Source organism: Myodes glareolus, chromosome 1 (assembly GCF_982192425.1).
Source record: "Myodes glareolus chromosome 1, mMyoGla1.1, whole genome shotgun sequence".
In the NCBI taxonomy this organism is placed as follows: Eukaryota; Metazoa; Chordata; class Mammalia; order Rodentia; family Cricetidae; genus Myodes; species Myodes glareolus.
The window spans coordinates 77285816-77298103 of record NC_142026.1 but is presented as its reverse complement, the minus strand read 5'-3'; the positions used below and the strand labels follow the sequence as shown (position 1 = coordinate 77298103).

The 12288-nt window shown below is 37.1% G+C and overlaps 1 protein-coding gene across 1 annotated transcript; it reads right to left on the bottom strand.

Moving 5' to 3' along the window:
- Positions 1 to 2307: 2307 nt before the first annotated feature.
- On the bottom strand, positions 2308 to 9170 carry LOC125411832 (uncharacterized). The gene is made up of 3 exons (XM_085691195.2): positions 8467 to 9170; positions 6201 to 6327; positions 2308 to 4615 (listed from the first exon to the last, which is right to left on the bottom strand). Exons 1-3 carry the CDS (start codon positions 8494 to 8496, stop codon positions 3093 to 3095), a joined length of 1680 nt encoding a protein of 559 aa, XP_085547321.2. The 5' UTR covers positions 8497 to 9170; the 3' UTR covers positions 2308 to 3092.
- Positions 9171 to 12288: the final 3118 nt, after the last annotated feature.

Genomic DNA, 12288 nt, shown 5'->3' with positions numbered 1-12288 from the left:
TGTCTTCATTTAGCTGCATCTCTGTGCCTCCCCCATGTTCCTTGCTCCTCTTCATTGCCTGTCTGTCCCAGCTTGCTCTGATCTCAGCTGCCTGCCACTCTACTGCACTTCCCAGACCCTTCCAGCCAGCCAGCCTAAAAGAGCTTACTACTGTTGCTTGATTTTTAAGTTAAAACTCTACAGTTTTCATTTAACTCTAAAAATCTCTCAGTCTAACACTAGGGACCTATTTCTTCAGCTGTCTAATAGTCTTCTTATTAAACATCATCCACTTTACAGGTATAGATAAAAATATAGCCACAAAAGATATGTCTTTTTTAAACTGATTTTTAAAATATCTTGATCTCACATGTACTCTCTATTATCCTGTTATCTCCATAACAGTTTAAAATACATCTTTCCCTTTTCTTCACCCATAAAGGAGATATTTGGTCTATTTACTGTGCCTGACTTATCCCATAATTTATTAAAAAGGACACATAATTACCAATCTCCTTATATATTGTATTTCTGGTTAAGAACTTTTGTTTCCATATTAAAACAACTTCATCATTTTTTAAGCTTAAGTTTACAGAGATAAAATATAAAGTTCCAAGTTTATAAGTCAATTACCTCATAAACTTTTTCTTCCAATTTTTTGTTTGCCTTTTCCTCTACTTTTTTGAGGAAATGTTTCATTTCCTCTTTAAGGGCCTCAAACATTTTCCTAAAGTTTTTTTTTAAGGTCATTTTCTTCTGCTTCATCTGTGTTGGGGTGTGAAATGGTCTGTTCTGTCCCTCTAAGAGACAAGCCACACCCACTCCCTCCCCTGTCCTCCAAGGCAAGCTGATCTTCAGTTTCCAGCCTGAGTCCCTTCCTTTGTTGTCTCTCTCTTCTCCCCGCTCTGTTCCTTTCTCTCTCTCTGCTCTTCCCCCTTCTCCCTTTTACCCTCCATAACCCACTAAATAAATATCCAACCTCACTCTGCATGGCATGCCTATCTATCTGTCTCTCACCCACATATCACGTCCTGCCCCGGACCAGCCACCTTTGGAGACCTATGGTGTGGTCTCGTGGCATGCCCATCCATCTCTCCTTGTGGGACTGGCTGCCCTGTCGAGGTCTCTCACCCACCATTCGGCTCCCTGCCTGGGACTCTCTGCCCCTTGTGGCCGACTGCAACCACTTGTGGAACTCTGCCATCCCTGCCTGGGACTGGCTGCCACTTCTTCAGGAACCTGCAGCGTGGTTTCATGGCCTGCTCCCTGCTGCAGCCACTCAGGGACCTACTGTATGGGTCATCTTAATGTCAAAAGAACCAAATAATCACACCCTATGTCAGAATGTGTAGCCACATTTGTTGTCCACTTTGAACAAGCTAAAACTCTCTGACCTTCAGACAAGGTGGAAATAGGCTCACATTTTTGGGCCTCCACTTAAGTATTTCAAGATTAATTTCAGCATGTTCTCAAGGCTTTTTTTTTCTTCTTCTTTGGGATAGGGTTTCCCTGTGCAGCCAAGACTGACTTGAACTTTATATTGTAAACAATAGTGACCTAGAACTCGCAGGGATATACCTTCCTCTGCATCCAGAGGACTGAAATTAAAGGTGCTTGTCACAACACCCTTAGCCTTTGGGGATTTCTGAATTCCAGTGAATTGCCAGCATTCCAGTGATGTCACATTCACACCCTATCTCTTCACAGTTAGTTACTTTCTTGCTATTTGTATGGTTTGACTCTAGCATGAAGAATTTGAAGGTGAATAAAATAACTTATCAGGGTGTTTTCTTTAATGATAAATATTTTATCTCTGCAATTTCAGCACTTTGTAAAGGATTTGTCAAATTCAATGCATTTGGAAAGGTGTAATTAAAATGGACAGAATGATACGGGAAGTGTTTACTTTCTATCTTTATATGGTTTCTTAGACATATGAATTTTGTGATGTATAATACAATTAGAGGGAAAACTAAAGGTTTTATCATTTTATGATACTTTATTAAGATTTTGTTTTGTTTTTGAAAAGTTTATGAAGACCTGGGTGTCCCACAAGTCAGTATGTGCATTGAATCACAGACATCTTCTTTCCTCTGAATCCTGAGTGATGAGAATAAAGGACTGCCCCATCACATCTGACACTATGAGTTTTGAATGTTGAAAAAATACATGTTTTTAGTACATTTTTTACTAGAGGGCTGGAAACATAGCTTAGTGGGTAAAAACATTGGATGCTCTTGCAGAAAACCAGTGTTCAATTCCCAACACAGACATAGCAATTCACCATGGCCTATAACTCCAGCTTCAGGGAATCTGATGACCCCTTCTGTCCTCCTCCTGCACCAGGCATCCACGTAGTACACAGACATACTTACAGGCAAAGCATGCATACACATTAAAAGAAATAAGCTTTTCATACTATTGCATTTGCAGAAGTTTATTTTAATATAAACTCTAGGATATTGTTTAAAATGTAAACCTTCATTAAAGACTTTCATGTGTTTTGTATCTTTATGTTTCTATTAAATACTATATTTACATATAAATATTATTTAATATTTATTAATATTACATTATTAATACATATAAATACATATTATTTATATGTAATATTATTTATATTATTTATATAATAGAATACAGTATTCTATTAAATACTGTTGCAATTTTTAAGTAGAGAATACTGGGAAATGCTATATCACATTATTTACAATGGTATGTTTCTCTCCAGTATGAATTTTCTGTTATCTTCTAAGATTCGAAATCTGGATAAAGGATGCCTCAGTCTTTGCATCTGTGTGGTTTCTCTCCATTGTGAATTTTCTGATATCTCCTTAAACCATAAGAGTGGAAAAAGGATTTGTCACATATCCATTCATACTGTTCTCTTGTCAGTATGAATTTTTTGATACCTTCTAAATTATGGATCTCTGGTAAAGAAATTGTCACATTCCATACATCTGTAGGGTTTCTCCTCAGTGTGAACACAGTGATGTCTTCTAAGATTTGAGAAACTGGAAAAGGATTTGTTACAGTCCTTTCAACTGTAAGGTCTCTCTCCAGTATGAACTCTCTGATTTACTCTAAAACTTGCAATATGGATATAGGATATGTCAGTCTTTGCATTTGTGAAGTTTCTCTCCAGTATGAATTTTCTGATGTTTCTTTAAATCATAAGATTGGGAAAAAGATTTGGCACATTTTTGACAACTGTAAGGTCTCTCTCTAGTATGAACTCTCTGATGTTCTCTAAGATATAAGTCCTGAGAAAAGGACTTTTCACATTCCATACATTTGTATGATTTCTCCCCAGTGTGAACACTCTGATGTCTTCTGAGATTTGAGGAACTGGTAAAGGATTTGTCACATTCCTTACAACTGTAAGGTCTCTCTCCAGTATGAAGTTTCTGATGTTTTCTAAGACTTGAAATATGAATAAAGGATATTTCACAGTATTTGCACTTAGGAAGTTTCTCTCCAGTATGAATTTTCTGATGTGCTCTAAGATATGAGCAGCTGGTATAAGACTTGTCACATTCCATACATCTGTAAAGTTTCTCTCCAGTGTGAACACTTTGATGTCTTCTAAGATATGACTGTTCAGTAAAGGATTTGTCACATTCCTTACATTTGTAAGGTTTCTCCCCAGTATGCATTTTCCGATGTGTTCTAAGAATTGATTTCCAAGTAAAGGATTTGTTACACACCTCACATTTGTAAGGCCTTTCACCAGTATGAATTCTGTAATGCATGTTAAGCTGTGATAATTTAATAAAGGACTTACCACATTCTTTGCATTTGTGAAACTCTAGAGAATGAGTTTTCCTATGCCTACTCAGTGATGAATAGTGGGGAAAGGATCTGTCACAGTCATTGCATTTGTAAAGTTTCTCTTCAGTGTGGAGTCTGTAATGGCTTTTAAAGTGTGAGCGCTGATGTCTCCTGAAACTGGAATAATGTGCAAAGGACTTGTCACATTCCTTACATTTGTAAGGCTTCTCTCCTGTATGTGTTTTCTGATGGCTATTGATTCCTGACAATTGACGAAATGACTTTCCACATTCTTTGCATTTGTAAGGTTTTTCCCCAGTATGAAGCCTTTGGTGTATTTTAAGACTTGAACGCTGGGTAAAGGATTTTTCACAAATGTTGCACTTGTAGGGTTTAATTCCTGTATGAATCCTTTCATGTTTTCTGAGGTCTGAGGAAGTCCTGAAGCATTTTGCGCATGTCTGACAACGGTGTGGTGTTTCACCGATGTAGATTGGTTGCTGCAAAAGACTATATGTAGAGTCAAAATAGTCACCATATTCTCCTTGCTTGTGCTCTTTCTTAGTAGTGTAGAGTATCTGATCTTGAATAATGTTGGAACACAAATTTAATGCTTTCTCATAGTCTTTAGATTTGCAAGGTTCTTCTCCAGTGTGCATGCTTTCATGTCTATCTTTGTTTGATGAGCTAACAGAGGCATCCCTGTGACTATTGCATCTATAGTTATTAGAGTTTTCTGAAGTTTCATTTGTCCTATAAACTGCACACATGGAGAGATCATGAAGCAGTTTGTCAAGCTCATTACACTGACAAGACTGATTTTCAGTCTTCACATGTTGATGGACAGGATCACATTTGCAGTTCTCTGAAAATGAGTACAATTCAGATTAATAGAGTTTCAATAATCAACATATGATAAATGACTGTCTCCCTAAGTTCTATTTTAAGATAAGTGAACCTGAAACTATATGGATTAGAGCTCCCAGTAATGGGCATGTTTCATTAACTGTAATTGTATGGATTCTCACAAAAGTAGCATGATAGTCTTCAAAGGTCAGTTATTTACAACAGATTTCTTATCTTTGCCAAAAATCTCTAATTGGAAAAAAGATGGAAAAAATAATTGAGGGATGTGAATTAGCTTTGGGATAAAGTTCACTGAGTAATTATGTTTAGAACACATGTCTCTATCTTAAACTATTTCTTCTGAGAAACTGATGAAGAGTCTAACCTAATCACAGGTTCACAGTGTTTGCACTTACTAAGTGATAGACAATGAAGAATACTGTTGGGAAGACCCAATTCCTTTAAAGATTAAAGTCTTACTTAAAAAGCATCAGAGGGTTTATTTCTTTCTAGAAAAAAAAAAATCATTAGATTCTTAAAAAGTAATGGGTGCAAAGACAGGACTCTGGCAGACATCAGAGGCTCTAGGTCATTTGAGGCAGGGCTGTCATGGACAACTATTGCCTATTTCTACACTCAACTGTCTGAACTCCACACACTGCTTTATTTTTTAACTTTCCTCATAGGATTATTCTCCTGTCACTCTGTACACCGATTCCTGAGATTATTTCCCAGAAGAATGTCTGTGTGCTCTCTATTGGCAGGAAAATGAAGGATGTAATATGTAGATATGCATACAATGAAGGCAATTACAGACTAATCCTACTTCATGAGCTCACATTAGACTTAACACAACATCTTCTAACAGTTACAACAGGAAGGATGCATTCTGGGGCCAGGATACTACACTAAATTAGTAATCGGGAATTCTTTCAAGTGGAATTGAACATCACAACATTTTCAACTCTTGATTTCTCTTTCACTTGAAGTCTTCATTGTTCTCCTATTCATTCATTAGCCCACCATAGTTGTAACTACTCTTTCCTCTCTCACTTCATTCTTTTCAGATAAGTGGCCATGCCTACCTTGCATACATAATCTCCATGTTCTTTGAGGTAGCCCATTACCCATACAAGAACTTTTAGAAAGAATACAAAAGTCTAAGATAGTACTGCACTTAATACATGAAAACACAAAGCAGAGGAATTTAGGCAAGGTTTATCAATTTATACTTTTTGTCAAATTCTTCAGTATTTAATCTTCTCAGTTTGTATATCTTGAATGTATCTCACAATTAAAATAAAAATATCAATTGAAATAAAAATGAATGGGACTTTAAGGTATGGATGGAAATATTACATGCTACTGAGTTTATGAATGAATCTTGGAACCATATTGAGGGGTGGATGGCATCTCTGAAATGGAAACTGGAAAGACAAAACTAAGTAGCATGAAAAAGTTCTTTCCTACTACAAAATTTTGCTAAATTAGACTAAATAATGTTTCCTGTTGTTTTTTTCAGGACAGCTGACAAGATTTTACATCCTATAAAGTGAGAACAAACAAAAGATGGGTTAGGAATTCTATAAACAAAATGCTCTCACCCACAAACAGCAAGTTTTTGTAATTCTCTAACATCACCTCGATGTACAAAGCCCTCTGAGTAAAGTCCAGACATTCCCACTCCTCTTTTGAGAAGTTCACAGTCACATCCCGGAATGTCAACAGGCCCTGAAACAAAAACGGATGGTTTGACCATGTGCTACCTCAAAGCATAGGGTGCTTTTTTGAATATAAGGAGGTGGAATGTAGATGAGCAAAATATAATTTGCAATACAGTCACATTCCATTATGAAAGTTTTAACTCTGTGGAAACTTGGTAACAAAATATTCTTACAGTATTCATGAAACAGGAAATATATTTAAGGCCTGGACACAGTTTATCTGTCACGGATGTTGTGTTTACATTACACAGGATCACAGCAGACGTGTCTCAGAAGGAAAAATTATGATGAGAAAATATGCTTTAAATGTTGTACCTGTAGATCATGCTAAAACACTGACAGTAAAACAATCACATATGTATTTGTGCCTTACACAACTATTCTAACAAGCTTAGGTGGGATGTTTAAACTCTATGTACAATGACACACCAATAAGTAGCAAGAGGGTAGTGTGGAAGACAGAATATAGGTCTATATATGTATATAGAATATATGTATATTATATATATGTATACATATATATACAACAGAATATATGTATATAGAACAATGTATGTAGGCATAGTACAACATGGAAAAAAGAAAACAGAAAAAGTTAAATTATCAGGGACTGAATGCAGGTAATGAATAGCAGTTATGAAAAACGATATAAAGCTAAGTGCTTTCCTAGTTAGATTCTGGTGGTGGATAAGTAAATAAATAGATAAAGGAGATTTTTCCACAGCGGAAGGGACTGTGACACCACTACATACTGTGATATTTAACATCAACATATAAGTGTTCTATGGAATTAATTTTATGAGAATGATTGTGCCACTATGAACAAATAGGAAAATCAGGATCAGCGATATTTGATATAATCCAAAATTTCCCTAAGGATATGCATAAGCCAAATGAGACAACAATTTAAGAAGTTTTGAAGACTATTTCAATTCACTCCCAAAGGGTAATAAAAACTGAGGGAAGTCCAAAAACACATCTAAAAATGTTTAAAGTATAGCTAAGAGAATCTATACCAGTGAAATTTTGGATAATGCTCAGAGCAAGAATTTACCAAAAATTAAATTAACTAAATATTGAGGAAATAAAACTGTAACTCAACAAATGCTGAAGTGAATGAAATAGATATTTTTCAAAGACTAAAAACCACTGAAATGGACCAATAAATATTGCATAAGTATTCAGTATCTAAAAAATATTCAGGCCATCACAGAAAGCAAAATAAATTCACTTCAAAATATTGCCTTACCACAGGCAGAATGGCTTTCATTAACTAACCCAACAATAAAAATTTATGACTAATGGAGAGAAAGGAAGCTTTATTCACTGTTGATGAAGAGGACGGTACAAATTAAAACACATACTATAGGAATAAATTTGGAGATTATTGAAAAAATTGAAACAAGAACTAACATGACCCAGCTCTTTCACTCCTGGCCATATACCCAAAGAATAATACACCACACTACAGAGATAATTATACCCCATGTCTACTTCTGTTTTATTCACAGAGGAAAAGTATTGAAATGAAATTAATTATCTATCAAAAGATGAATGGATAATGAAAATTGTATAAAATAGAGTACTATTCAGCTGAAGAGATAAAATATAATAAAAATTTTCAGAAAAACCAATAAATCCAAAATTTGTAATATTAAGTGTGGTCATATACTTTTATAAAGAAGATACCACGTTTGCTCAAATGCAGATTCTACCCAATAATATATGTATATAGAACAATGTATGTAGGCATAGTACAACATGGAAAAAAGAAAACAGAAAAAGTTAAATTATCAGGGACTGAATGCAGGTAATGAATAGCAGTTATGAAAAACGATATAAAGCTAAGTGCTTTCCTAGTTAGATTCTGGTGGTGGATAAGTAAATCAATGTATCTGGCTGTTAAAATATAAAATTGTATGTGAGGTTCCAGAGTTTGCATTCCCTATGGTGACTCTAACATAAAAGTACTTTAAATTGTATCACCTTTGGGTCTGCTTAATTTCAGTGTGTGATTTTTGTTGTTTGGCTGTTTACAGAATTATTCATAATAAATTTTTTAAAAATTAGCAGAAGCGGAAGATTAAAGGCTTTCAATATATTTAAGCATAACATGTTTTGATAAAGAGAGGAAAGGACCACTGACCTGTGACATGTTTACTGGAGAATCAGTCATTTCTTACTATTTCCCTTCTTTGAGTTTCTCTTTCAGTGAAATAAAATAAATAGATGGCTTGTTTCCCTTTCATTTCAGGGGGCAAAAAAAGAAAAGCAAAAATTAATACTGAAATCTGTTAAAGAACAATGGCAAACCACATGAAAAGAACCAAGCAACAGAATTCTACCAGTTGTCTGGTCAATGATTCCAAAGACAAGAGAACATGGAAAGAAATTCGAAACTTGAAGAGAAAATCACCATCAAGCATTCTGTTGCACAAAGAAAACGACACTTTTAAAAATTGATGGAGACATAACTGGATTCTAGAGAGTCATAGTTCATTTCACTAAAGCAGTACTGCAGATAATAAATTCGAGGCAAAACATACACAGGAAAGTCAGAAGAACATGGCAATAATGAATTTCATGTGAAGAATAGATAAATACCTGCCAGCACACACTCATCGCTTTTCACCAGGACACCCCTAGGCAAATGTCAGCCAATTAAGGATCCTGAACCTTAGAAATCCCTCACCCTCACCATTACTACTATTAAAAACCCAACTCTAACTGAGCTCAGGGCTCCCCGATTATTCCAATACATCGGATACACGGAGAGACCGAGTTTGCAAACTTGTATAAAATAAAGGTTCTTTGCTCTTACATACGGGACTCGGTCTCCTTGTTGGTTTTGGGGGGACTTCACGGTCTGGGCATAACACTTTAAGATTCAATGAAATTTCCAGGCATTCCTTTCATGACTATTATGTAAAAGCTCTGGCGAATCCAAGTCTCCAGGTAAATGTGCCAGTCTCTTGAGTAGGGAAGTGTTATAACATGTAAGTTAGTATGCATGCTTGTAAATTTCAAAAGCTTTGTTGTTTCTACCATTGCAACGAGAATCATGCTTGCAAATCTTAACAGGTATATTTAAATATTCTATTAGATTATTTTTACAAAAAATATTTTGGCAGAAAACCAATTAAAAAATAAAAAGGCTTATTCCTTGTGATCTAAAATATACCAAGGTAAGACATACACTACAGAACTTCAGAACCAGTTTCTGAGATAAATGAACATCTCAGTAACTGCTCGCACCCCTGGGCCCTTCCCTCCTATGTCCCAGCCCCGCAGCTCCTCTGACCTGGGAGGTTCCAGGGCTCCCGGGCTGCAGTTCCCGCCACTGCGGTGCTGACTTTCCCAGGCCGCCCCGCTCGGTGACTGAGGCTCCGGGGGGGGGAGGGGGGCAGGGGCTTTCGTTTTCCCACGGCACCCCGTCGTGTCCTCCTCTCCAAAGTCTGCACCACGAGCTTCCCGAAGGTGCAAGCCCCTGAGCACAGACAGGAAATGGACCCTCAGCTCTGTCGACCTTGATTTTTCTTCAATTTCCCCGCGCTCACTTTGTGTCCCAGCTTCCGTTTACGTCACTCCTCCAAATCCTCCCACTCCCTAAATCCAGCCAATGGACCACACCCTCCCAGTGTCTGTTTCTGGTTGAGTGTCTCAGACCCACTAAAACCTGTAACACCTGGGGCATCTCAGGATGACTACCACACAACTTCAGCTGTCAGGATGTCCTGGACCCGCTCTGCACAGCCTCCGCACATGCTTGCTGCCATCCTAGACCAGAAGAGATCTAGGAGGACACTGCATCCCCCTATCTGACGCCCACAGTGAGTTCTGAAACCTTGACTTTAATACCACCCTCCCCAGTTACCTACTTACACCAAATGATAACAGGCTAAATTCAGATGTCAGCGTCCCATCCCCATCACAAACATGACAAGCCAAAACCAAACACTGCAATTGTTGTGCCTTGGGAAGAGAAATTTCAAAAAGTTGGATTTTAAAAAGAAATAGGCAAATCCAGAAGTCAGTGGTCTCCCCATTACTAACGGCCCAGTAGTGAGTTCATCCCGTTTTGTACTGCTCTCACCCCTAGAAGGTGCCTTTGATATTTTACTAACTCTAATTCTTTTTGTGGCTAATGCTAAAGTTACTTTTACATAAAATATAGGAAAAAATAATACAATGATGAATGTAGATGAATGATGAATGTCCCAGATGCAGAAAATAAGTAAGGTATGTGTTCCCAGTTTTAAAAATGTCAGTTGCACCTTTCCTTCTATGACTCTGGGAACATAGAGGAGGACAAGGAAAAGAAAAAAGAAGGGAAGGAGGAAGGGTTAATACATGCTGTTCTCTAGACTCCATACAACTATTGTAATCAGTAACCAACAGCAACTGTATTTACCTGCATTGACCTCACAATAGACCACCATCAGTCTAGGAAATGGAAAGGCTCACAGGGCCCCACCCTTCACCTGTCAAACATTGGCAATGGTTGCATTGGAGGAAAAGAATCATTGCCTTTGGTTCTAGTCCTTTACTGAGCCCACCAGACTCCAACACATAGCTTCAAACCCACATTGTTACAGTTGTCTCTGGTTAACCTGAGGGGATCCCAAGCAAAGATTTATTATAATTGTGGACCAGGATAGTAGAGAGATATGAAATGAAAATGGGCAGTATATGAAACACGCACACGCACACACACACACACACACACATTTGTGCATGTGTGACAGAGATGAGAGAGTGAGCCCATAATAGAAAAATTTTTTAATTTCACTTTGGTTGTATCATTTTCTGTTTTAATACCAGGTACTACTAAGAGTCCAGAAGTCTTCCTTTTTGTTTCAATTCATTTTATGAAGCTTGCTGTTCTTCTTTGAAGTTCTGAGAGATTCCTATCAATATGTTATGTGGATCTGGGAACTCATATATTTCAATTAGAGTGTCCAATTCAGTGAATTGGAGGCCTTTAATATCAGTAAAAATAAGATCTACTTGTTTAATCATGTCTATCAACTAGGCTGTAATGACATGATAATAAAATGTTATGTGCAGTTTACAATGATATGCAAGCCTTTAATCCCATCACTCAGAGGGCAGGGGCAAGGAAAGCTGAAGTCATGGACAGCCTGGTGTTCATAATGAGTCTATGACAACTGGTAATAAACACAGAGTCCTTGGCTCAAAATAAATATAACTTCTCTCTTAAGAGTAGCCTGCATGGTACCAGAAGCACCATTCAGTCCTCCAAAAATAGAAGCTAATGGACAGTCTTATCCTGCTAGGATGCCTATGAACCACATCAATATTCATTATGGTACAATAACCCTGAGTGCAATAGCTGCAAGATTACCTTGATAGTAACCAATAGCTCTCTAGTTGGACTTAAGAAATTCTTAACAAAAGAGGAACTATGACTGATTACTAACTACTCAGTGGTTAACTACTCAGTGCTGGTAAAGCCATAAATCTTGAAGGAGAAACACTTTACTAAACCAACATAATCCCTAAAAAAATGTAAACATTTTCCTTATACCCATAGATAAGCATAGTCTTCACCCATCATCTCTTTGTAACCTAGACCATTACAAATAAACAACAAGTAATCAAAATGGAGAGTTGTGAATTGTAGCATGAATTCTAATTGGTATTAATAATAAAAACTTGGAGTCATCTATCAGAAGGTGAAACCAGAAGGGTCAGAGAAACACAGCAGCGAGAGGGTTTTTACCTCTATCAATGCTTAGATCAAAGGGTAGATCCTGTTCTGACTGCTTCCTCAGACTACACTGAGCTCCTATCTCCACCTACCTTATATTCCTCTCTCTGCCCAGCCATATCACTCCTGTCACCACCACCTTAGTGCTAGAATTAATGGCATGTGATCCCAAGTGCTGGGATTACCTTTGTGTGAGCTCTGCTTCTCTTTTAGACTGGACTAGTTTCATGTATCCCA

Bases quoted from the DNA above. Each gene is read 5' to 3' on its own strand.
- LOC125411832 (XM_085691195.2), bottom strand. From the start codon at position 8,496: ATGACTGATTCTCCAGTAAACATGTCACAG. The intron at 6,328-8,466 runs GTCAGTGGTCCT...TTTTTGTTTCAG, and splicing joins CTCCAGTAAACATGTCACAG to GGCCTGTTGACATTCCGGGA. The intron at 4,616-6,200 runs GTGAGAGCATTT...ACTCATTTTCAG, and splicing joins CAAAAACTTGCTGTTTGTGG to AGAACTGCAAATGTGATCCT.